This window comes from Fonsecaea erecta (genome assembly GCF_001651985.1).
Source record: "Fonsecaea erecta strain CBS 125763 chromosome Unknown Scaff7, whole genome shotgun sequence".
In the NCBI taxonomy this organism is placed as follows: Eukaryota; Fungi; Ascomycota; class Eurotiomycetes; order Chaetothyriales; family Herpotrichiellaceae; genus Fonsecaea; species Fonsecaea erecta.
This window is the reverse complement of record NW_017387250.1, coordinates 809,680-835,044: the sequence shown is the minus strand read 5'-3', so window position 1 is coordinate 835,044 and position 25,365 is coordinate 809,680. Positions and strand designations below refer to the sequence as shown.

Here is a 25,365-nt window from a genome sequence, read left to right as displayed (position 1 = left end):
CAGTTACACAGTCTCTTGTCACTTCACTTTCAACTTTTCACTTTTCGCCCACTCACTTCTCTCTCACTGTCTCCTCACGTTGATCTGCTTTGCTTTGGTCTATCCTGTTATACCTCTGCTCATATTCCCACAGTTGGATGCATGGAAGCGGCGCAAGTCCTGGGAATCTGGGGAGAACGGACTCATTAGTTCCTCTCCTCCTTGCATCTTTGACTGGTGTCGATATGGTCTAGAGGACCTGTCAAATCTGTCACTTGACAACCTCAAACTGCCACACAACCCTTCTCCTCTGCTCTCGCTTGGACGCTGTACTCCGGTGCCCAGATGATGATGCCAGTCCTGATTCCGGTGTCAAAAGCAGACTCGCGCACTCCTCGCCTCCTCCGATCTCTTGCATCGTTCTCCTCTGGACGACCCCTGTCACTCAACGTGCCATACATCGCCCTTACTCGCCGTCGGCTTTCCCACACAAATCCAGCCCGTACGGCCAGACACCCTCACGCAATTCTCCTGCATAGCTGTACTTCATTTGGACCCAGAGCCACCATATCCTTCCAGGCTTCAACTGCACTAGCCGCCTTGAAAGCTGCTGACAACTGGCTTAGCGGATGCGCCTGCCTGAGTTTTGAATCTTGATCGCTTGTTCCGTCTGAAAACAAGGGCAAAAAAAATGAGTCTCTGTTAACATCGTCCCTTCCACCACCTGGTGAATATATGCGTCCTCGTTCCCCTGAAGGCGCGTCTTCTTCTTTCATTACTGTTCCTCCAGCGCAACTGACGCCTCGTTGGGTTTCAAACTTGTATCATTTTCATCTTGACCCTACCTTTTCCACTGCCGGTCTTCCTCATTTCTAGCATTCCTGCTCCTTTTGAATGCCCTCCTATTCCCTGCTCAGTTCACTCGTACTTGAGATTATCCGGCTTGACTCGCCCCTTCTCTCTTCACTGCCTGGGACTGTTTGCTCGAGGTCCAAAGTCCTTGATCAAACTTGACACCCACACCATTGCTGACGAATGGACCACAATGCTATCTTCACGCTGCTTTTGCTTGCTGTGCGTACCAGCTCGGATCCCACCCAAACCACCGTCTCTTACGATGCTGGTCACATTGTTCTTTCCTTCTTTACCTCACTGATAGGATGTATCACCACACTGGAACTGCTGCAAAGGCGCACATCAAGGAGAGGAGCGTACAATTGGCAAGTTCACTTCACTTTCGCCGCCATGGCTGTCCGCTAACCAATCCCGGAGGTTCCTCCTTGTGGCGTCCGCCATCACGATGGGCGGCATCGGGATCTGGGGCATGCACTTCGTCGGTAATAGAGCTATCGTGCTACAAAACGGAGACCCCCAACGTCAGATTCTCTACAACCCCGGCTTCACCGCAATCTCTTTCTTTATGCCAATCATTGTCCTCCTTTTTGCCTTCTACACTCTCGGAATGCCCACACGAGCTCGACAGCTTCATGTTGCCATTGCCTCCTGTCTCACCGGAGCTGCCGTTTGCGCCATGCACTATCTCGGACAATACGGCGTTGAGAACTATGTTTGCTCATACCGCGTTCAAAATGTTGCCGGAGCTGCCGTCATTGCCGTGTTGGCCAGCTTCACCGCTCTTGGAATCTTTTTTCGACTACGAGATGCATGGAAAGACGGCTGGTGGAAAAGAGCCCTGTGTGGTGTCATTCTCGCCACTGCCGTCTCTGGAATGCACTGGACAGCGGCGGTTGGTACAATCTACCATTGGAAAGGCGACTTGAACATCCACGGAAACTCCAGGTCGCAAACCGCTGTCATTGCAGCTGCTCTTGTTAGTTCGCCACCTGGTTTTACAGAAACTGAAGCTAATGCCACATTTAGTCAATGGGCTCCTGTGTCATCCTTCTTGTGGTGGCATTGATCCGAGGCCGCAATAAACGCACTGCCAGAATCAAAGCACAGCGTCTGGTGCTGGCTTGCGCCTACTTCGACGACGAAGGCAGAGTGATGGTCACTCAGGAAGGAACCTTGCCGAGTGAAAAAATAACAAACCACTATATTGAGAAGGTATGAGGCTCTTGGCTGAAGCTTCGCTCGTGTTGACTCGACGTTTTAGACCTTCGGAGAAGATGAACTTGGCAGGTCTCATCCCACCTACCTCTGGATCTTCAAAGCATCCCACAACTGGATAACGTTACGGGACCTTGTTCCCAGCATGAAAGAGCATATTGAAAACGACCCAATCGCAAGGAAATACCGGCCCACCAACACTTCCAAAAGTTTGCCGGACGACGCCCTGGCAGGTTCTTTCAACTTCGCCCCAATATTTAAGCAGCTGTTTTGCGTCACGGCCCAGCAGCTCGCCAATCTCATTCACCAGCCTCTGGAGAGGTTGGGGGTTCTATTTGAAGAACCACTTGAGACGGGAACAACCTCCGTGCACACGCAGTTGAAGCTTAATATCAGGCCTTTATCCGCAAAATCTTACAAAAAAGCGCCCAACGCAGAGCAAGGCTTTTCATCACCGCTTTCCGTAGCTCGAGGAAAGTATTTTTTCCTTCATCGACAGATAAGCAGAAGCGAGGCGGCCAGGTTTGCCGCACTGGGTTACCGGTTTGCCACCATCGCGCAAATCGCAGAACCACTGGCTAAGAGCATGCAAGTCGGCTGTGATGAGATGGTGTCTAAGATCGAGCGCATGAGGCGGAGCGCATCATCCGAGAACCTCCCACCGCCCGGAGTGCATCTCGCTTGTTTTATGCTCCGTCCCACCATGTACAAGAGCTTTGACGTCCTTGTCCCAGCTGCTGCCCAAGACCATTTACCTTATGTCACGATGCAATGCGGTGATCTAACAAAAGATCAGCTGGCCCAAGTACATCGGTTTGATGATTCCACAATCAGTGAGATTTTGAGGATACTTCTCAACCAATCTGCTGTGTCCAAAATTGGCGATGGGACCCGATGGCAGCTCTACAACACCTTCGTTAAGCTCGTCGATGTTATCGGGGATTATGATACTATGATGCAAGCAAAATTTTCCACTAAAGCATTCCGAGTTCCATGTCGACCCACCGAAGGTCCAAGTCCTTCAGCAACATGTACCTTCCTGACAGTTCGATACCTGGGAAACATACATGCATCATCGAGTAAGAAGGAATTGACATATGTCCCTTTGTCCTTCTTCAGTGCCCAACAACAGGGCCAAGCAAAAGACTGCAGGGATGAAGTGTTTGAGCGGAAGGTCAAGGCAGAGTTTCAGCATCCTGCCCGCTGCGACTTTATCAAGTGTCCCTCATACATCAGTGTCGAGGACAGCAGAAGGACGAGCTCAGGCGAATCAACTCTGCAAGGTCCGGAGTCGCCTAGGTCGGGGGTTTTCAAAACCATGTTGGCTAGGTTTTCATTTGTTCCTGGCCGGCGAAGCGATGAAGCCACGATTGTTGAGCGCGACAGGAGCACAGGAGAGAAATCTGATGTTGAAACGGTGGGTATTGCGATGTTGGGCAACGCCCGTCACGGAAATGAGGCAGGGACAACACATGCGGATGTCATCGAGCTTAAGCAAGTGGGCAACGGACAGAGCAGCTGGGTTGGTGAAGTGTTCAGTCTCTTCCGACTGGGAGCGGAAGGCTGGTCCCACGCAAAAGGGGGAGCGGCGAAATGGGAAAAAGGTGTTGGGAACCCACTCGAGACTGGAAGGAAGGATCGTCAGCAGAGCATGGCTGATACCGATACATTGATTCCACGGAAATGACATGTCAGTGGCAAAGGTGCAGAGAAGATTGCAGGCTGGGTGGATTCTAGCATACCAAAGGCACGAGAACTGGAGGATAATGTGCTCTGATGTATCTACATTGATACCCGGGTCAATGGAAATATGGCTCTATCTTGCGAGGAGTTCTCTGCAACACAGAAACACAAGAGAATACTTGAGGGGATTTGAAACGAGTTGCAGACGCCCGTAAAGCTGAGAACGGGAGACGTCGAGACGTGTTTATGGCTAAATAGATGCCGAGCGATCTTATTGGCGGAGCATCGGAAGAAATTCTGCCCTCTGTCACCGCCTTGTGCAAGACTCCCCTCCTTCCACCGTCACCTGCGAGTGTGACATTCTAGTTGCCTCCCTCATATTGAGTCTGTTGCAAGCACACTATGCATTTGCGTCCCGACATCATGGCACAGCTCTGAGATGCACACAAACCGAAGGCGACTGGTATCCACATAGGGAGACTATCCAACTTCATCCCCTCACTTGTGCCTCCTAAGCCGCACGCTGCGAACTTTCAACCACCCGCCACGTCACCTCCTCGTCCTGATCCTGGACACGGGCACTGAGGAAAGAAGTGTGCCAGGCGCGCTCCTCTCTCTCCCCCCGCTCTCTCTCTCACGCAACATGCCCTTCGCACAACTCGTCATCGGGCCACCGGGCGCCGGCAAATCGACCTACTGCAACGGCATGCAACAGTTCATGGGCGCCATCGGGCGCAAGTGCTCGGTGGTGAACCTGGACCCGGCCAACGACCCGGCGCCGAACGCGTCGTATGAGCCCGCGCTCGACATTCGCGACCTCATCTCGCTCGAGACCATCATGCGCGACGACGACATCGCGCTCGGCCCCAACGGCGGCGTGCTGTACGCGCTGGAGGAGCTCGAGGAGAACCTGGAGGGCTGGTTCGAGGACGGCCTCAAGAGCCTCGGCGACGACTACATCCTCTTCGACTGCCCGGGGCAGGTCGAACTGTTCACCCACCACGGCAGTCTCAGGAGGATCTTCGCCAGGTTGGAGAAGATTGGGTATCGTGTGTGTGTTTGGCCCCTGTTCTCACCCTTATTCCTCTCCACATGATCTTTCCCAGTCGTTGACACACTCTGCTTTGGAGTTTGATGCGTAAAACGGAAGTACACGCGTGAGCTGACGGTTCTGTCATTCAATCCTACAGCTAGTTGTGGTCAACCTGATTGACTCGTATGCCCTAACTCTACCCTCGCTTTACATCTCCACCCTCCTGCTGTCGCTACGGAGCATGCTCCAACTCGACTTTACACACATCAACGTCCTCACAAAGATTGACAATCTCAGCAAATACCCTCCGCTGCCGTTCAACCTGGACTTCTATACCGAGGTCCAGGATCTGACATACCTGCTCCCTTACCTCGAGGAAGAGTCGCCGATGTTCAAACAAGGTGGGAAATTCCAAGCGTTGAACGAGGCAATTGTCCAACTCGTCGAAGAGTATGGCTTGGTCGGCTTCGAGACGTTAGCCGTCGAGGATAAAAAGAGCATGATGAGCTTATTGCACACTATCGACAGAGCAGGCGGGTATGCGTTCGGAGCTGCCGAGGGCGCAAACGATTCTGTTTGGCAGGTCGCTGTTAGGGAGGGCCTTGGCAAGATGGATGTGAGGGACGTCCAAGAACGGTGGATCGATCGCAGGGAAGAGTATGATGAGTTGGAGAGGAAGGAGTGGGAAGAGGAGCAAAAGCGGAGGGAAGAGGAGTGGGCCAAGAGCGGAGAGGCGATGATGGCCATGGGCGAGGACGGAGAGGATGAGGATATGGACTTACCACCGCTCAAAGATAGTGGTGTAAAAGTTGTCAGGAGTGGGAAGAAGCCTTCGTGACATTGCTTGTGCATGGGCCGCCCACGAGGACGAAGTCGCCAATTTGCCTGTCCGACTCAGTGGATGTTGCCCGGTTATTGGAGGCACGGGTATGGCAGATGCAACAGCCATAACGCGGAAGCCCGAACATTTCGAATGTCGCGGGAAAGGTGCCGTCGTGTGGTGTTGCTGGCTACCTTGAAAGTCTGACCCTGTCCGTATGTGGATATCACTCGCTCGAGGTGCTCCGCGGTGTTGTTAGATACCCAAGTCCGCTTCGCTCTTCGGTCGACGGATTCTTTTCTCAGCCAGAATCATTGTCAAAGTCATCCTCATCCTCATCATCAAAATCCATAATGCTGTCTTCTTCTCCGTCCATGAATCCACCGGGATTCATCTTCCCTTTCCCCTTTAGCTGTTTCTTCCCGGTCGGTCCAGCAAACATCCCGTCCAGAACCGTATCATCGCCTTCCTCACCTGGAGCTCGACCCTGCAGCTTCGCCCGGACGACCTCTCTCCTCGCGCGTCTGAGAAGCTCCTCCTCGCTCTTCCTGATCGTCCCACTCACCCTGACCACTCGAACCACACACGCCAGCTCCTGACGCGCCGTAGCATCGACGTCTCTTCCTCCTGCTCCTCCCGTCCTCCTTCCTGCCCCGCCACCGCCGGCAGACCGAGAGAAGGAGGGAGGGGGTATGTTCGTGAGGAAAGTCAGGCTCGCCCACACCAGACGGAAATGCGCGCGGGGCACGCGCAGGATCCCCGTCGAGGTCGAGGGCGAGAAATACACCAGGCGCAGCGACGACTGCGTCACGGACAGGCCGTGGTCGCCGAACAGCGTCTGGATCTGGTTGCGCAGATGCGTCACCAGCAGAGCCGGTGTGAGGTGGCCCGGCGAAGGGCGGAGAAATAGGATGTAGGACGGCGTCGTTGCTGCTTCTTGTGGTGTCGGGGCTGGTGGTGCTGAGGGGCCCGGTGTGGAGGAGGAGGACGTGGGAGCGGACGGGTAGAGGATGTTGAAGAGGAGGTAGCGGTGTTTGATCCGGACCATCTTTTCTAGAGCTTGGGTTGTGTCACTGGCATTGCAGCTTCGACAGAGTTACCTTTGCTACCTTGGGAGAGCAAGGGAGCGGACAGAGGCGTGGCAGATTTAGTCTCGGGAGTTCATTCAAATGGCGTGTGCATCTTCAGAATTATTGTCTGCAGAGACAGTGAGATCTCTCGTGAATTTTTGTTTGCGGAGAAGGTGCTACACGCGCATTGCCTCGTATTAGTCAGTCACAGGAGTCGAGTATGGGACACTCTCATCGATGTATTTTGCTTGGCATCTCCCCCTAAAGGGCTGCACTCGAAGTTCCAGGATGCAGACTTCATACAAGGAAAGAGACAGAGTGTTTAGCATGATTTCATCTGACTGTGGCTGTCCCTACGTCAAAGAGTTCCGGGAAACCCCCTTCACCGGGGAAGCTGGTTTCAACTCGCCTCTCGAAACATCGGGCACATGAAACGTGGGCAACCTGGATTTGGAAAGTTCAGGAGTTCCAAAGTCCCTTTTCTGGTCTGTCTCTGAAACCATTCCGAACAGGCATATTCCAAGAAAAGGAGAGTTCTCAGCTGCCATGACCTGTATGTAAGCTCTGGGGTCGGTGTCCACTTGGCTCCTCTGTCCCATGTTCCCAAACGTCGGTGTTGAAGATCTGCCCATGTCCAAGTCGTGGCAGAGGCATGGGATGGATGTTCCCCCTTGCCATTCCAGGGCTCTGTCATACCGTTGTTAAATTGGCCATGTGACCCGACGGACTATCGAGGCGCAGGTCGCCAGGTGCTGTACCAGTAGAGCAGAGATAGCCAGTCAAATTGACTCCAATACGCTGGTTCGTGAAGACTCCCAGAGGTCGATATGGGTAAAGACAGGCCAGGATCGGGTCTTGTTTCTCCCTGAATCAACTACCTATATCTGCTCCCCCTCTCAATGAGGGACCTCTCGTGTTGGAGAGTTTGGGGGAAGCGCCCTGATGTGGACAATCGAACGGTGTGAGTGGTTCATGCAAGAGCAGGTCGTCGTTTCACATCACCTCCTCGGCGGCTCTGAAAACGATGTGGCGGCTTTGACTGGACGTGGACGGTCCAGTTTCGTGCTCGTGCAGCCCCTGAGAATCAGGAACGGGTACAACGGGGCCAGATAACGCTCATGGGGGAAAAGGAAGATTTGCACTGTGATTGGGGTCGGTCTAGCCTGTACCAGGCATCGAGAGCCCGGTGGCGTTGAGGGTGGCCATTGAGAGAACGACGATGTTGAGCGCCAGTGCTTCATCTGGGCGGCACCCGGCGGGGACAAATCAAGATTTTAAGTGGATGACTGGGGTAGCGTTGAGTGCCTAGAGAGCCTAGAAAGCCCTGGACAGTAACCCAGGGGAGCCTAGGCGATACCCTGGTCGCCCAGGTGGCCTTCTGTTTGGGTTGATGGCCGCGGCTGCATGCACTGTCCAACTCCATCTTCCTGCATCTTCCTTCTCTCCCTGCAGCTTCGACCTCTTTTTTACTTCGCCCTTGCCGTTCTGTCCCCCAACATCCAATCCCGACAGAAAAAGTCTTTCGTTTCCCAAATACCTCTTCCCACTCAAGTCATTCTTTTGACCCTCCATCCTGCTCTCTTTTTCTATCACAACTCACACTCTTTACTCGACGGTCGATTCGTCGTGGTACCGCACAATCCGAAGCTATCCACTCCTTCACCAACCCAAGTGTTACGCTGCCTTTTTGTCACCCGTCGCCTTCTCCAATAACACGACTTTCATTGAGCGGACTGCGTCCTGCCTTATCAGAATTCCTTCCACCGTCATTCCTTACAAAAAACATCGAATCGGTTCGATCTACAGGTGTTTGGGTGGGTTAAACTCTATCGCATCACCACAGCACCGAAACGAAATTGCAAGCCGAAAATCCATAAACAAGACACACTACCCCCCCTCACCTGTCCGTGCATCGGCGAGCGCAAATATTTCTGGGGATCTCGTGCCCGCGACTGTGTTTAAAAGATATTCGACACCCCTTCGCAGTTGTCTACATCTGTGACGTCGCCTACCATGTCTATCTCCCGAGCATTCACCAAGCGCGTCAAGCGCACCTTGGTTGACCAAGCACCGCTGCAACGTGGCACAACAGTTCGATATGCCCCGGGTACCATCGATCGCACCCTCATCTCTTTGCCAACCGAGTTGATCTCTACGACGAATGTGCAGGCGTTGACCGCTCCAGACATTCGGAGCATCTCTGGTTCGTCCTCAGGCTCAGTTTCGTCGGGCAACGATTCCGATTTCTCGACCATCGACCGCAGTTTTCTCACCAGCGCGGGGAATGACAATTCTTCGATCGATAGCAGTGGTCCTGCCACACCTGTGACACCTGGCAACGAAGACACCAAGTCGTTCTTCGATTTGAAACAGACCGCTTCCGTTCTTCCTGCGATTGCCTCACCAACCTTCGACACACCTGTGGTCCCGCAACGAGCTCCATCTCATTCGAAGAAAGCGCACGTTGAACTGTCACGGAAGCGATCCGTCCAACGAATGTCGCCGCCGCCTGTCAGCATTACCCAACCGGCTCTTCGAAGCCCTGTCGACTCATCTGCGGAGGCGCGCCACCCTTTCGGCAGGGAACTGGCACAAGTAAATGAAGTCGCCGAAGGGTTTGGAGCTACTGCAAGGCTTCTTGATGAGGAAGAACAAGAAATTTTGGGCAAGGGGCTCTGTAAATTTGGGGTGGAAGACTATCTCGACGAAATCGCCGGCTTGTATGGCGGCATCTTCGAAGACAAGCTCGGGTCAATTGCGAAGCCATGGCTGTAAAGGTCCTCGAGAAATTGGGACCTTGGCGCATTCATGACCTTACGATCTTGACCTGGGTGCTGTACTCGGCACAATTCTTACACATGGCGAAACGGCGAGATATGGAGTTACTTGGGGGCTGCGATACACTTCGCAAGGGTTTTTTCCAAGCTGGATACCTTTCCAGCTCACTCTTTTCTAAATTTCATTTTCAGAGGCGTGTTCACTGACGTCTCGAAGGACATGGGGGCAAGGGACTTGCCGAGGCATTACCACGCCGAAGCACGCATATGTGTGACACGGCGTGTGCCTGATATTTGTTCACAACCTTGAATGGTAATCTTGATCATACCACAAGATGTCGAGACTGGAGCTAGAGCGTGTTGAGATGGGAAAGCAAGTTACAAGGTTGATGTGGACTTGTTTAGGCTGCTGTCGGGAACGGACAGGTGACACATCTCGAACTTGGGGAGAAATTCTGTACAATTTCTATCAGTCTTGAGATAGAGCTGGTGAACAGGAGCCGTCCAGAAACAGAAAAACAAAGATTTCAACACAGCATCTCTTCTGAATTCCGCAATCCCTGATGTAGGCCCATGCGTTCTTTAAGTTGCCGGCTCAGAGTCTGCAGAAGCTTTCTGGGCCGAACATGTTGTCGGCTCCAGGAAAGCATGTTGTGACCGTCCAGATCCAAGTGTATCCAACGACGCGGCGCGAAGGACGCCTACGAATCCCCATCAACCAACCACGACTTTCTTAGCACAGCCACGCGCCTCAACGGGGGTATTCCGAGCTGTGGCTTGACAAAAAGCAAAGTGCAAATCTTCCTGTTCAGCTGGACAGGTGCTTTTTGATACCCTTGGGCAGAGTCGGCTGGCGGGGCCGCTGAGTGGATGCCCTGCGCAGTAGGCGAAATCCAGATGTCGGAAGCGAAGAAGATCAGGATGAGAATCCTTGCAGTCAGCTCGGATGTACCTCGCCTCTCAGACTGAGTCTTTGCGAGATAATGCACGTCATGCTTATCTCGCAAAAGGTTTTGTCTAGGAGAAAATCAGCAGAAGCAGACTCCGGACCGACGTTTTATCCTGCAACGGGTAAGAGGGAGGTCGAGATCGAGAGGTCGAGAGGACGAGTGCAACAAAGTTACGACGTACTGCGTAGGTAGTTGACCTAGGCACGGATTAATCCCCTGGGAAATCAGAAGGGTCTTAAGGTTCAGGTTCTCTCCGTAGCTGGGAACATGTGCCAGAAGGAATAAGGACCGACGAGAGCTGGAGTTGGCATGACTTATGCCCCATCCTACGTAGGGCACAGGCGAACGGAGCTGCTAGGCACTGCTAAACGTGCCTTGGGGACTGCCGAATGGCTCGCCAACGCCTAGTTCGACCGGGCGCAGGCTACATCCCTGTCCGCCTGCATAGTGTCCACTAGACCTCGGTGGCCACAACCCCCCAATTCAACTGCACGTCGGCGTCATGGCCCTGGCGAGTGGTGACAAAACTCAGGGCCAACGCCTCGAAACACGCACGCAGCAACGGCAGCACTCGACTTTCACACCATGGCAAATAGTCGTGCAGCCCGACAATCCACAGATGCATGCACATTCCTACTTGTATAACGAAACTCCTCCTCTTTCTGCTGTGAGACTCTTAAGTGTGCGATAGACCTTGGTTGATCAATTCTTGTTTTCTGCTATCAACACAACACGCGTGTGCGCACTTGAGGTGCGGCCAGCAACTGACCATGGACACTCTCCATGCCGTCCTCAATGTCCGTCAGGCTCCCGATACCAATCCAAATCACGACCCGAACCTTGCCTCGAGCAGAAATGCCTCCCCTTCCCTTTCTGGCCTGATCTCGACATTGGTGCCGACCCTTATCATTGCCATCGTCTATTTTGCCGTTTTCCTACTTTTGAGAACCCGATTTCCTCGACAGTATGCTCCTCGGACATACCTGGGCGCTCTGCGCCCGCAAGAGCGCACCCCGGCGCCGCCAAATACCCTGTTTGGCTGGATCCCGTTCATGAGAAGGGTCAGTATACGACAGGTGTAACGGAAAGAGTCCCTCCTCTAACCAAACGTTGTTTAGCTGCCTGATGAGTACGTTCTCCAGCACAACTCCCTCGACGGCTACTTTCTGCTCCGTTATCTCAAAATATCAATTGTGATCTGCGTGGTCGGCTGCCTCGTTACATGGCCAATCTTGTTCCCCGTCAACGCGACTGGTGGAGGTGGTCAAACGCAACTCAACATTCTCAGCTTCAGCAACATCGTGGACAAGAACCGCTACCTGGCGCACACCTTCGTCGCGTGGCTGTTTATTGGCTTCATCTTCTTCTTGGTCACCCGGGAAATGATATACTACATCAACCTGCGGCAGGCGTACCTCTTGTCACCTCTGTACGCTTCCAGGATTTCTTCGCGCACTGTGCTATTTCAGGCCGTGCCCAACGAATACGCCAACGAAGCCAAGATCCGTCGCATGTTCGGTGATGAACTGAAGAATGTCTGGGTGGCTTCGGACGCGAAGAAATTGGAGGAAATGGTCGAGGCGCGCTACAAGACCTGCATCAAGCTGGAAACTGCCGAGACGAAACTGATCAAATTGGCCAACGATGCTCGTCTGAAATCGACCAAAGGAAAGAAGCCTGCTCCGGAGCTACCCGAGACCAATTACGATGAGGATGAGTATGCGGCTGAGTCTGGCACTGCTGCTGCTCGATGGGTCCGACCAAAGGACAGACCGACCCACCGCTTGAAGTTTTTGGTTGGCAGGAAAGTCGACACGGTCAATTGGTGCCGCGAGGAGATTGCCAGGCTCAATCCTCTGATTGAGGCCGAGCAGGACAAATACCGCGCGGGCGAGGCCGTCCCCAAGAACGCTGTCTTCGTCGAATTCTGGAACCAGACCCAAGCGCAGAGTGCTTTTCAGATGGTCACTCACCACCAGCCGTTGCATATGTCCCCTCGCGTCGTCGGTCTCAGCCCGGAAGAAGTCGTCTGGTCGAATCTCGGCATAACATGGAAAACGATGACCATCCGCAACTATATCTCGCTGGCTTTCATCGCCGCCCTGATCGTTTTCTGGTAAGTTTGTCTTCATATCTTATTGTTATGTTGTTTGGCTTTCCTTTGGACGATTTAGCCGCCAATGTAACTTGAAAATTCGAATGATGACGGACATGTTAACCTTCTTCACCAGGTCCATCCCGGTCGCCGTCGTCGGTTCTATCTCGCAGATCTCTTACCTGACCGAGGTAGTTCATTTCCTCCGATTCATCAACAACTGCCCAAAGGTCATTTTGGGTGTCATTACGAATCTTTTGCCAGTCGTGATGCTTTCCATCCTCATGTCTCTTGTCCCAGGTACGTTTCTCCCGGTGAGGTAGTCCCTTAAGTATGCCTTCGTAGTAAAACGAGGCTCACGATTTGTTGCAGTCATCATGAGGTTCATGGGCAAATTCGCTGGATTGCCGACATTATCACTTGTTGAACTTCGTTGCCACGAGTCATATTTCTGGTTCCAGCTGATTCAAGTCTTCTTGGTCACCACAATGACGAGCGCAGCAAGTGCGGCGGTGCCGCAAATCATCAAGCATCCCGAGTCGTTGACCACATTATTGGCTCAAAACCTCCCCTTAGCCTCCAACTTCTATATCTCATATTTCATTCTTCAAGGTCTTGTATTTTCTTCGGGCCAGCTTCTCAACATCGTTGGACTGGTTCTTTACAACGCCCTTTCGAGGATCCTCGACAAAACGCCTCGAAAGATGTACAACCGATGGTCAAGCTTGTCCTCTGTCGGCTGGGGCAGTGTTTTCCCCGTCATCGAGTAAGATATTCTTCGACCATTGTTTCCCACTTGACTCACTGATCGGTAATAGGTTGATGACCGTGATATCGATAGCGTATGCCCCGATTGCACCTCTCATGCTCGGATTCGCGGCCATAGGTCAGGGCCTCTTTTATTTTGCGTATCGCTACAGTCTTCTCTTCGTCGACAGCTCAGTCATTGACACCAAAGGCCTTGTCTATGCCAAAGCTCTGCAACATACTTTGGTCGGCTGCTACTTGGCAGTCATTTGTCTCATCGGCCTCTTTGGAATCCGCGCGGCCCCTGCACCCCTGGTCCTGATGGTGATATTCTTGGTCCTCATGGTCCTGTACCACATTTCCTTGACAACAGCGGTCCGTCCGCTCTTGTATTATCTCCCTCGCTCCCTCGAAGCCGAAGAGGCCGCCCTGCTGCACACGGAATCCGCCCTGATGACTGGTCCCGGAGGACAGCCCTCGCGTCCAAGTATCCACGAGAAGGACCAGTTAGAGGAGTTACGGGTAGTGAAAGAGACCATGCCCCCTGGAGGCAGCAAACACGTCTCCATGATCAGGCGCTTCTTCCGCCCCGACATTTACGCCAGTTACGCCATTCTCCGGAAGCTTGTGCCACAGGAGTTCGCCGAGATCAGATATTCCCCCGAAGTTGAGCGGGATGCGTACCAAGATCCTGCTTGTAATGCAGTTGCACCTTTGCTGTGGGTGCCTCGTGATCCTATGGGTGTCTCCAGGCAGGAGTGCCTTCATACAAACAAGGTCACCCCGATGACGGACGAGGGGGCCAGTTTCGATGAGAAGACGGGAAAGATTATTTGGAACGAGGAAGAGACCGGCGGCCAGCCGCCGATCTTTGAAGAAAAGATATATTATTGAGCGAACGCCGACGCCGATCCTTTCCAGGGCGGAGTTGTTGGGAGCTCGCGACTGGGATGAAATCCACGTTGGCTTGGAGGTAATATTTTGGGTCCCAGTCCAGGAATGGAAGGGTCTGATACTCTATTATTCTTATGAACACAAAGGCGAGCACGGCGTGCCATGGGTATATTGGCTGCTGCATGGGACGGCGGGTTGTCTTCGAGGAACCAGGACGCAAAATATAGATACCCCCAGGGCCAACAGAACGGAACGGCCGCTACTACTTCTTGTAGGAAAATCTGCAGTAATGATGATACCCCCTTCCACAAACGGATTCATGTCCAACGCAGACGCTTCTCCAAGCCACTAAGTAGATCTGATCTGGACGATCACGACGTGCGATGATGAGCCATAAGGTCGGGAGTGGGAGTGTCCGGGCGGGCCTATATCGGTACATACAACCCACGTATAGACAGTCACGCACAGTGAGAGAGAGAGAGAGAGAGAGAGAGAGAGAGAGAGAGAACAACAACTAACATCTTGCGTGGAGGAGACGGAAGGAGGTGGGAGGTGGGGAGCTCGGCTCCTGGCCGAAGATGCGTTCCATCAAGGCGGCGGACAACAAGAATGCAGTAAGCAGTGAGAGGCAGGTTGAAGTTATATATAATTTCTGTTCCGTAGCAGGGGGATTGATAGATTGACTCGGAGTCTTGGGTTTTGCTTCTCTCTCTCTCACACACACACACTCTCTCTTTGTTGATCGAAAAGTCAGTGAGTGTCTCACCTACAACGAACCAACAGCGGTAGTGCTCGGGCCCCTTTTTCTAGGGACGGGGAGGAGGAACGGGAAGGAGGGAGGAGTTCTTTCACACGCGCAGGGCAAAGTCCTTGGCCCACCACTTCTCCGTGACCTTGACCCTCCTCTTCCTGCTCGCGGCGCGGGACACGGGCTTGCGCGCCTCCAGCTTGCCGTTGACCAGGATGGTGCGGAACCGCTCGGACAGCAGGTTGCCCTCGGGCCGCAGCCGGCGCAGCGAGTCTTGAAGCTCGTCCGGCAGAACGAGTTCGAGCGGTGCGGGCGGGATGGAGGCGCGCGCCGGGCCCAGGGTGGGTTTGCGGCGGAGGACTGTCGCTGCTGCTCCGCTCGTCGCGGTGGAGGACGAGAGATCAGAGGGCTGCTGGGTGTTATCAGGGGAAGGGTCCGCGTGGACGACTCCATCATCGCTTTTTTGTTGTTCCTGTTGTTCCTGTCGCTCTAGCAGGGCCTGCACGATCTCTTCGCCTCTTCTCTGCCGCTCCGCCATCCTCGCCTGGTGTTTGGCCAGCCGTTCGGCCTCTTTGCGGCGTTTGATCTTGTTCCGCTGAGCGGGCGTTTTCCTCTCGGGTCGCTTCCTCTTCAATAGTTCCCGTGCGCTGGCCTCGTCATCATCCTCCGTCTCGAACCCTTCCCACTCGCTTTCCTGGTTGTCCTCGGGCCTCGGGTCGGGCTGACTGGCGAGCGCATCGATCCGTGCCTGTTTCTCCGCCGCGATCTGGGCCTCCCGGAGCCGGCGCTGCTCAGCCTGGACTTCCTTCTCGCCTTCGCGCGTAAGCAGCGAGTCCCAGTCCTCGAAGGAAGGGTTGTAGCTCTGTCCCGCATCGGGCGCCGGCACCGCCTGCGTGGGCACCCCCGTCGCCGTCAGAGCGACAGGTGGGCGGCGGATGGAAGGGGGAGCAACTTTGACGCGGGGTTTCGGGACGTATTCGTTTTCTCTCGGTGCGGTTATGAGGGACGTAGCGCCAGTCGCACCAGCTGCGGGTGAGGCTTGAAGGGTGTCGGAGGCGTTGTTGTCGGCCCAGAGGTCGAAAGACGAGGCGGCATTGTCGATGTTCTCCACGTCGAGATGCGATATCTTGTCCAGATTGCTCCGTAGCCGAGCCACTTCCTTCTTGCTCACCCAGTCCTTCTTCTGCCTCTTGCTGGACGGCTCGAGCACACCGTCCGTTACAGCAGCAGCCCTCACCCTCTTGTTGCTCTTGAGATGTTCCAGTGCAGGCACAGCGCTCCTCCGGCCCAGGATCTCATCCATCTTCAAAGTACGGCCTTTGTGAGTATTCCCCACCGCTCTGGCCTGTCGCAGCACCTCCTCTTTCGAGCCCGTCGTGTCCAGCGTGAACAGTTCGCTCTGCTCCTTCTCTGCCAGGGGTTTCCCATGCTGGATGATTTCTTCGCGGAGGGTCTCGAGACCCGCGGTGACAGTGGAGATGTCGACGTTTTTGCGCCAGGCCTTCTTGCCCTTGCGCGAGGGCTGCGTGGGCTGGGAGGGCGCCCCGATCGAGGTCGAGGTGGGAGGCATGGTGACGCTGGACGTATGCCAGACGAGGAAAAAAAATGCCCTGATTCAACGCTTGAAATGACCCTGCTCGAAGCAAAGAAATTGAGCACTGTCTGTGTCACATCACCGAGTGTCGGAGACCAAGTGTCTCCGCAGACAGGCGCCAAGACGTGAGAAAAAAAATCTGAGATCCAACTCAACCTGCTTCTGGCTAGACAAAAGTACGAGGTAATAATGTTACAGGGTAATAAGAAATGTACAAGTGGGGAAGAAGCATTATATTTAAAAAGGTTATCTTATTATTAAAAAGGTATTCTAAAGGTATTCTGTCTACGAGGTAATCCTCTCGGATGTCCCGATATCCCTATGCTCATCACTAACGACCAGCCGTCTCTGATACGGAAATGGAGCCGCCAGACATGACCAGAAGCATCTCCGGCCGCTCCTCAATCTGGGTTGATCTGTCGCATCTTACGACCCTCGCCTGAAGAGTATCGGCGGCTGACATTACGGAGCTCTTCGCACGGCGCATTCATTCGAGATGGGATGAGGCCTGCGGTGCGAGCTCAGACTGGTGTGAGGTTGTGAAGAAATCACTACCAAACCCTACACAATTGAACTGATCCCTGTGATTTTGAGTCCATTCAATATAGAATAGCATCACGGGGCAGATATGCAGACAGACCTTGTCACTCGATGTGTAACACTAATTATTCCACATTCTATGGTTTTCTCTACCCTACCAATTCGCGGAGATAATACAACTGCTTCTTTCCACCAGTTCCCTGCTGCAGCGGCGACCGGTCTATGATGAGGTCGGCCAGTGTTCGTTTCCGCCCTTGGAGCGTGATAATGTTCTCTTCAAATGTGCCCTTCACCACCAAGCGCACCAGGCGCACGGCCTTCTTCTGACCAAGTCGGTGCACTCGAGCCATGGCCTGCTCTTCCCGCATGGGGTTCCATTGCGGTTCAAGGAGATAAGCATGGTTGGCAGCAGTGAGGTCAAGCCCTTCCCCTCCACATGTTATCGACAACAAAAACACCCGCAACGAAGCGTCGTTCGTGAAGGCCTTCAGAACCTGGCTGCGCTGTGCTTGGCTCAACTTACCATCATAGCGACAGAATTTGATCGAGGCCTGCTTCAGAGCTTCCTCGACGGCATCCAGGCTCGAAGTCCAGTACGAGAAGACGACGCATTTGTCGGTGAGAGGGAGCTGTTGGATCCGGTCTACTAGGATTTTGATCTTGCTTGATGGCTGCGTGGATTTGACCAGCCTTGTCGGTGATGAGACACCAGAAGACCAACTCGAACCGGATGGTGAAAGTGGCGGGGGTCTGTCCTGACGGCAGCCTCTGCATGCTGGAGACGGCGGGAGATTGGCGCAACTGTCAGGTGTGAGGAGGAATTGGCCTCGGTCTTCCTCTTCCCACATTAGGTTGATGCCACAATGAATGCAAAGTAAGTCCGAATTCTCTTGCCCTCTCTCAAATACTTCGGAAAGGAGAGCAGGGAAATCTTCTTCCAGTGCATTCATGGGCTCGAAAGATTCCCTGTGTCGTGGAGGAGTGACGCCATGGTTGCAGATGTATCTGAGGTCGTTGATCCTCTGGAGTGCATTCAAATACATTGACCTGGAGGTTGACGGGTCGATATTCATGGCGCTGTTGAGGACCTCGATCGCACCGGTCCGCGCCTTTTCATAGACAGCACGTTCCTCCTCTGTGAAAAAGACCTCTTCCGTGTGCTCGAGCCGATCCGGAAGAGCAATGACATTCCTTCCTCGGCGAACGGTGATCGCCTTCAAGATGGATTGAAGCCTCTTCAATGCATCTTCGTCCATGTGCGACTTCCACGGACGTAGAATTTGCTCCTGGAAGGTCACGATGTTGTCGTAAGGGTGCACCTTCAGAAAGCGGAGAAGAGAAAAGATATCCGTCAAGCGATTTTGGATAGGCGTTCCGGTAATGCACCATCGGCGTTCTCCTTGTAGAGCATAGACCGACTTCGCACATATCGTCTCTTTCGTCCGAATGATATGCGCTTCATCAAGGATAATCCGATGCCAGAACGTCTTGAACAAGGAGCTGCAGTCTGTTTGAGACCGTGATGCTCTGCAGTTCTTCCACTCCGACACGACAGTGGTGTATGTTGTTATGACAATATCATAATCTTGGATATTGGCACTCTGCTGGCGGTCAGGACCGTGAAAGATGGTGTAGCGAACGCAGCCGCGCCGGAAATGCTCCTGGATTTGCTTTTCCCACACGAACAGGAGCGGGACTGGCACCACGATCAATGTGCCTTTTACACAGTTTGAGTCGTACGTGGAGGAGCTATGTTGAAACGGACTTGCCGCTATCAACGCCAGCATCGTACACGTCTTCCCAAGACCCATCTCGTCTGCGATAATTCCTCCTCGGAAGCTCTCCGGGGCCCGCGTTTGCGTGAATCCGCACACAGTGTTTTTGTATCTTCGTACGCCAAATGCATCAATGTGAGATTTCCAGATATCGTTTCGTGCACCAGACAAGTTCCACCCGTTCTCTCGCTCGACCATAAAGGTCAAAGCTTGTCTCTGGTGGTTGTGTAGGGGTGAAACAATGGCGTAGGGTTGGGGTGCCAGTTCAAAGACCGAATCTGTATAAAGGTCAGAGAAGAGACCTTTAGGAGAACCTTGATCTTCTAACTCGTTTATTCTCAGTTGTGCCGGAAGTTGCTGCGTGTACATTGTAGACTCCTGGTTTGAAGCAAGGCAATGGGGGTTTATATACGGAACGTCTCGGTCGCAACCGTGGGGCACTTGAAAATACATCTTCAAGCTGTCGAGCCAATCACCAACATGAGTTGCCATATCGTTCGGTCCGTATATGATGACCGACAAACAGCGGCCTGCAGCCACAGTTCCCTTCGTTGCCATTTCTCTTGAGCTGTCGGTCGTGCGTTGACCAAATTGCTGTTGCGGTGAGAGCCAGAATTGAAATTCTGAACTGGCTTCGGATGATAACGTCTGCAGCACTTTGACAGTGACTGCAGAAAGCTTGACAATTTCCAAACCATCTGTTGGATGCCGTAAAGTTGTGGCCTTGTCCCAGTACAAGGCTTGACATTCCATCAAAGACAATGTCGAGACCAGGAGCTCAACCTGGATCTCGCACAACATGCCGTAACAGACAATCATGCTTGATACCGATGCAATACATTCCTGGTCTATATCGCAACCCTCACCCAGGACGCAGGGGTAATTAACGTGAGTATCACGTGGGCTAACGGTCAGTTCCATAGAAGTGTAGGTCAGTCTCCTCGACACGCTCGTGTCGCCATAGTGAGATGTTTGTCTCACATTGGTCGTCGTCTCCGTTCTAATGTAGGCGTTGGAGTGCCCAATATAGTTGCCCATAGGAAGCACGGGCGCGATTTTCGGAGTATTCGGGTGAATGTCAACGGCGTTAATGGTGTGCGACGTATATGCAACACCTGGGTCATATGGTGTCATGTAGCTCCGCTCGTATGTAACATCAGGCAGGCAGGCCTGGTTAGGGTTTGCAAAGCCGTTCTCGCACGATGTCAAAGAGGACTGCTCATAGTCCCAGTTGTTCAATTTCCGTCTCTTGCTTCCATTGGCCATTGAAGACTGATAGGATGCCATGAGGGATGGCCGCAGACCGATCGTGCTCTCGATACTTTCTCGCTAGAGGGTACTGTCAGGCTTAGGACCAATGACTTGGGCGTACAAACTGAGCTTCGATGTGTTGAACGCTGGACAAGCAATTGAAATGCCTTTTCTTCGCAGACTCAAGTCGGTCTTCCGGTGCAGACACAATCAACAAGTGTTCACAATCATTTTCGGGCAAGACTTCTCAGATGCTTCGAGGTTCAAGAGGACTTTGTGTAAAATGTGAGGCTGTGAGATTCTGATTTGCCCAGACATTATGCCTCAGCCTCCCAAGGCGCAGCGCAGCCGCTCTTTTCCACCTGACTTGTAGCACGGCTCTCATCCCGAGCCCACTGTCCTCTTTTCAAAGACAAACAGTCCTCAGCCCTCCTCACTCGAGTTGTTTGTTCTCTCTTGCGACATCTTGACATTGTGCCTCGTGGCAGCAGCGTAGGGATGGAGCCGACGAAACGAACCCAGCCTCATCCTGTTGTCAAGGAAGCTTTCACAAAATTCGAGGCTCTTGTCGGAGCAAACGATGCACGGCTGTTCAAAGCAACGACTCTCAAAGACGTGCGAGAAGCTGCGCGTATTATCGAGCGTGATCAGTCGTCAAGAAGGAGCATGCGGAACATGAGACGCATTGAGCCTCTGTTTGATGCATTGGATTTACTAAGCGGCGCCATCGACACTTTGTGCCAAGGGACTCCATACTTGTGCTTCGTCTGGGTAAGTCATCGTCCAACTCTCTCCTACCGACACAACACTCTGGTCTGACACATCAGAAGGCTCCTATCAAGCTCCTTCTGCAGATCGCAGACGAGGACACCAATGCCTTCGACCAGCTCCTCGACGCTTATCGCCAAATAGCGCAGAATCTGCCCCGTCTCGGTCGCTTTGGTGCTGCATTCGATGACCACGATGACTTTCAAGCTGTGCTCGCCGAGATCTACAGCGACATCCTCGAATTCCACTCCCACGCGTACAAATACCTGCGGCGCGGAGGTGGGCTTGCTGACCCACCAGTGCATATAATATGCTGATCTTCATTCCCTCTGCCAGGTTGGAAACGTTTGTTCGATTCGTCCTGGAGGGGTTTCTCTCGCCGCTTCAACGCGATCCTGCAAAGACTAGCAAGAGGTCGGGACCTTATCGACAAAGAAGCCCAAAGCTTCGCCATTCTCGATGCAAAAGCTTTTCGTCAGCAAATTCTGGAAGATATCGAACGCACGGAGCATGAACGTCAGGAGTGGCAATTACGCGATACCCTTGCCTGGCTCGACCTCAGGGGCCAGGACCTCGAACAAGATGACTTGTTCGAGTGCCGGTCTAGGGCTCGCAATCCCGGTACCTGCGCGTGGATCCTGGAAAACTCCGCCCTCCGCTCATGGCTTGATCCCGAGGACAGCCGGCCTCAGCTCTGGTTGCGTGGGATACCGGGCTCAGGTGAGAATCTCAAGTGCCCTTTATCTAAGGCCTGCCTCTTGGAGGGTGGGTGGGAGTTCCCAGCGTCATCCCTAGGACGTGCCCGCGTCAGAGCTCGCAGCCGTGTATAATAAAGTGAGCCGATAACTAAGCGCGCAAACATACAGGGAAAACTACTCTCGCAACCTATATCTACGAGAATGCCCCAATCCCACCCAAGGCAACGATGCTCTACTGTCTGTGCTCCTATGGTTTTGCCGGATCTGAAGTCAGTGTTTGCGGGCTCATGTTCCGCTCTCTCATCGCGCAACTCATAAGAAAAGACCACAGCCTTCTGCCACATGTCTACGATAATTTCGTGAAGACTGGAACTGTACCCTCGGCCACAAAGAGCAGAGACCTGCTGAAAGAACTTCTCCGAGCTTCTGGTCCCACATTCCTCATCCTTGATGGCGTCGACGAGTGCGACGGGAGCCATCAACGCCAACTTTTGTCAGAGCTTCGCGCCCTTCTCCTCCCAAACAAGAACACCGAAGAGGGCCAACTGGCCTTCAAAATCCTGATCTGCTCCCGAGAAACAAAGGAGATTGTGTCGAGTCTTAGGAAGGTGCCTCAAGTGCTTTTGACTAAGGAAAAGGCTAGCTTGTCGAAAGATATTACCTTGTTCGCCAAAGAAAGCCTCTCCCCTCTGAGAGGCCGATTCAATGACCCGGTGGTTGACGAGATTGAGCAAACTGTAGTGGAAAAAGCCGACGGTGAGTTCGTTCAGTACGCTGAGTTCGCTGACCACACTTACTTACTCGCACGCAGGAATGTTTCTGTGGGTGCAACTTGTCCTAAAAATGCTATTTGAACAACATAGTGTGGAGGACCTGAGACAAACATTGGATGAACTGCCCTCAGAGCTTCCGGGAATGTAAGTCACAAGTATTGCATTTCTGCACTCCTTGCTAAGGTTCAAACGCAGATATGCCTCGATACTCAAACGTTTACACGGTGCTTGTAACGGACAACAAAAAGTCGAGTTGCAACATATTCTCGGCTTGTTGACCTTTTCTTATCGTCCGCTGAAGGTGCATGAGTTGTGTGACCTTGTCGCCTTCCGGAAGCGAGATTCGCTCAATGACAATACCAAGCTCCACAAAAGCATTCTGGATATTTGCAAACCGCTCCTGGAGGAACATGAAGACCACACTGTCCGCTTAGTACACTTTTCTGCTAGAGAGCAAGTATTTTCACGTCGTGAGAATACCGTGACGCTGACTTTTGTCAGATTCCTTTTGCATGAACACAGTGGCCCTTATCTTCACCGTCAGAAAATCCATCTCAGTATCACGCAGTCATGCATTCGATATCTGATAACCTGCACTCCTTTTACCATGGAGTCTCTAACCCTCCGAGTCAAGGCCGATGTTGTAAAAGGATTTCACGATATATTTCCGTACGTGGATCAGTTCTGGACAATGCACTTGACCGAGTCCTTTAGAGCTGTGTCAGGTCCCATGTCAGCAGAGAATATTCATGCACAGCGAGAGATTCAGCACCTCCTTCTTACACTGCTGAGAGTGTTCCACATATCTGGGTTAGACCGAGTATATGAGGAGCATTGTGGGCCCGGCTTTCCAGAGTCGCGGACTATGCGATCACAGGTCTTGACTCCTGGAGAACTACCGGAACCTATCATTCGTCACATTGAATTCAAGAAGAGGATGAGGATAAAACCGGCAGACCCCAATCCGAACACTGTCTGCGTGAAGGCACCCACTGTGCAAGATATCTCGAAGGATCCAATATCGCTCATCCTTGCGTTCAATCGCTTTCAAGAAGAGTTTGAGTCTTTGCTGGCCCAGGAACCATCCGCCCTGGGTGTTGAAGTTGGTCTCAGCCTCGCCGAGATACTCGACTTCAGGACTCGCCATAGCTCTGGGGCATACCTCTGCCGCTGGCGGAGATGTGTGTGGGCGTCAGCCGGATTTTCCAATGCGGTGGACCGATCAACCCACGAATTGAGCCACGAACAACGATTCCGATGTCATGATTTCGCTTGCGACTTTGCCGTGCGAGGATTCACTTCCAAGGCTGCCCTTCGCAAGCACGTTGAAAAGTATCATACCGTTCTGGATGACATCGTCCTTCCCCGTTTTCCTAGGAATCAGCCTTTGGCGAAAACTACGTTCTACGCGGATAACCCTCCAGGTACCAAGCGGACGGCTCCTGCTTCTACAATCTACAAACTCCCAAATACTGGGCCTGACTCCAGACCGCAAATTTCAACCTCTGGCAGTGGACTTGACAATTCTCCTGCATCTCCTTCTCCTTTCGACTCTGAGCACATAGATCTTTGGCAAGGTCGTTGGAAAGATCTATTCCATCCTGATCTATTCCCTCCTGGGCGTATCTCAAATCCAAGCGACGGGCTCTTTCGACGTCCTGGATCGCCCGAGTTCCTCAAGCCTCCTGAGCCTATCTTAAGCCCAAGCGACGTGCTCTTTCGACGCCGCAAATTGGCTTCGACACCCGCGCCGGCACCTGTTCGGTTGCCTTCGTATGATTCATTTTACCCCTACGAATCATCTCCGAAGGGTCTAACGCGCTCACCCGGCGTACCGGCACGCCCAGAACGACCAGAAGTACCCTATGTGCAATTTGCAATGCACGTGAGACCACAGTTGGAAGCCGACGACTACCCTCCCGAGCAAATCCCTGCTCGTATCCAGGCCGAGTGGGAGGGTCTCAGCGCACATAACAAGAAGCTATGGGACGACAGGTATTAAGACCAGATGTACGAATATACGGCAGCGGACATGCTGGGGGGCATACCAATCGAAGAGAGCCATCAGGCATTGCGCTTTCATCCGTCCTCTCATAGAGTGGATCAACCATAACTCCTAGTGGCAACTATCTAAGGATCTCATGGCATTTGCGCCCTCGATTTCAGCAAGCTCCTAGAGTGGCGGTCTTTCAAAGGCGGAAACGAGCTGGATAACGGGTGGGTGGCAGTGCCAATCGGATCATTATATGCCAACGACATTGAAAACGCGATAATATCAAATCACCTCATTGGTAGGTATAATTCAGATGGACAATCCGACAAAGAATCACTCTCTCCTCTCATGGTCTGTCCGGATGATCCTACAGATCTGTGGGGACGCTGAAGCTCCGTAGTTGCTTAATTTCCGCCTCCGATCAAGAGTGGCGGAGCGCACAACATCATCCCACGCACCAGGACGGTGGGTCACATTGATCGGTAAGCAGATTCAACGCGCAAGCAATTTGGGCGTGCTCTGTCGGCGAACTACTGGGAACAAGAATAAGTTCTCAGCAAGGATAAAACATGACAATGAAGCTATCGGCAGGCAGTGTCACAAGCAGTTGCTAAATCTGTTGTCTACAGTAGTGGAATTCCCCGGCATATATATATATATATGCATATATATATATATATATATATATATATATGATCCCCGAACTGTCGTCGCGCTCGACTCTTTCGCTAACTCGTCTCTCGCCGCTTTGCTCTCCCGCTAACGACTATCTAGTCGATTCGCCCCTTCGTCCGCTCCCTTCTCCTCCCTTCCTCTCTTTCGCGCTCCCTTACTACTCCCTTCCACTCCCTTACGGCTCTAGCCCGCTCCTACGGTATTCGCTCGCCTACTATAGAGGATCCCGTTCGGGCTCTAATTCTACGGGCGCTAACGTTACGTACGTGTAGCCTCGTAGTAACTTTACCCGATCATAGTTATTAGGGCCCGTTTCGGCCTTAATAAATGGTAGGATCCCTAAGACAATGCCCGATTATATCGCTGGACGGGGTCGACTAAATCCCTCCGTTATATAGTATCAATCCTTCCCTTCCTCTCTTCCTTTCCCTC

General features: G+C 52.9%; 8 protein-coding genes across 8 annotated transcripts; 5 read left to right on the top strand and 3 right to left on the bottom strand.

Annotated features, from left to right (window-relative positions):
• Positions 1–1,279: 1,279 nt before the first annotated feature.
• AYL99_08155 (hypothetical protein) lies at positions 1,280–3,736 on the top strand (the record flags this gene model as incomplete). Its single annotated transcript, XM_018839663.1, has 3 exons — positions 1,280–1,810; positions 1,861–2,046; positions 2,096–3,736. The coding sequence occupies 3 exons, from the start codon at positions 1,280–1,282 to the stop codon at positions 3,734–3,736; spliced, it is 2,358 nt and encodes a 785-aa protein (XP_018690784.1).
• A 639-nt stretch (positions 3,737–4,375) lies between these two features.
• On the top strand, positions 4,376–5,603 carry AYL99_08154 (hypothetical protein; the record flags this gene model as incomplete). The annotated part of the gene is made up of 2 exons (XM_018839662.1): positions 4,376–4,781; positions 4,927–5,603. The coding sequence occupies 2 exons, from the start codon at positions 4,376–4,378 to the stop codon at positions 5,601–5,603; spliced, it is 1,083 nt and encodes a 360-aa protein (XP_018690783.1).
• Positions 5,604–5,886: 283 nt separating this feature from the next.
• AYL99_08153 (hypothetical protein) lies at positions 5,887–6,633 on the bottom strand (the record flags this gene model as incomplete). The annotated part of the gene is made up of 1 exon (XM_018839661.1): positions 5,887–6,633. One exon carries the CDS (start codon positions 6,631–6,633, stop codon positions 5,887–5,889), a length of 747 nt encoding a protein of 248 aa, XP_018690782.1.
• Positions 6,634–8,668: 2,035 nt separating this feature from the next.
• Positions 8,669–9,430, top strand: AYL99_08152 (hypothetical protein; the record flags this gene model as incomplete). Its single annotated transcript, XM_018839660.1, has 1 exon — positions 8,669–9,430. The coding sequence occupies one exon, from the start codon at positions 8,669–8,671 to the stop codon at positions 9,428–9,430; it is 762 nt and encodes a 253-aa protein (XP_018690781.1).
• A 1,722-nt stretch (positions 9,431–11,152) lies between these two features.
• On the top strand, positions 11,153–14,118 carry AYL99_08151 (hypothetical protein; the record flags this gene model as incomplete). The annotated part of the gene is made up of 5 exons (XM_018839659.1): positions 11,153–11,443; positions 11,501–12,498; positions 12,614–12,777; positions 12,850–13,243; positions 13,296–14,118. The coding sequence occupies 5 exons, from the start codon at positions 11,153–11,155 to the stop codon at positions 14,116–14,118; spliced, it is 2,670 nt and encodes an 889-aa protein (XP_018690780.1).
• Positions 14,119–14,966: 848 nt separating this feature from the next.
• On the bottom strand, positions 14,967–16,436 carry AYL99_08150 (hypothetical protein; the record flags this gene model as incomplete). Its single annotated transcript, XM_018839658.1, has 1 exon — positions 14,967–16,436. One exon carries the CDS (start codon positions 16,434–16,436, stop codon positions 14,967–14,969), a length of 1,470 nt encoding a protein of 489 aa, XP_018690779.1.
• A 713-nt stretch (positions 16,437–17,149) lies between these two features.
• On the bottom strand, positions 17,150–20,062 carry AYL99_08149 (hypothetical protein; the record flags this gene model as incomplete). Its single annotated transcript, XM_018839657.1, has 1 exon — positions 17,150–20,062. One exon carries the CDS (start codon positions 20,060–20,062, stop codon positions 17,150–17,152), a length of 2,913 nt encoding a protein of 970 aa, XP_018690778.1.
• Positions 20,063–20,524: 462 nt separating this feature from the next.
• AYL99_08148 (hypothetical protein) lies at positions 20,525–24,267 on the top strand (the record flags this gene model as incomplete). The annotated part of the gene is made up of 6 exons (XM_018839656.1): positions 20,525–20,797; positions 20,854–21,073; positions 21,131–21,514; positions 21,661–22,248; positions 22,304–22,409; positions 22,461–24,267. The coding sequence occupies 6 exons, from the start codon at positions 20,525–20,527 to the stop codon at positions 24,265–24,267; spliced, it is 3,378 nt and encodes a 1,125-aa protein (XP_018690777.1).
• Positions 24,268–25,365: the final 1,098 nt, after the last annotated feature.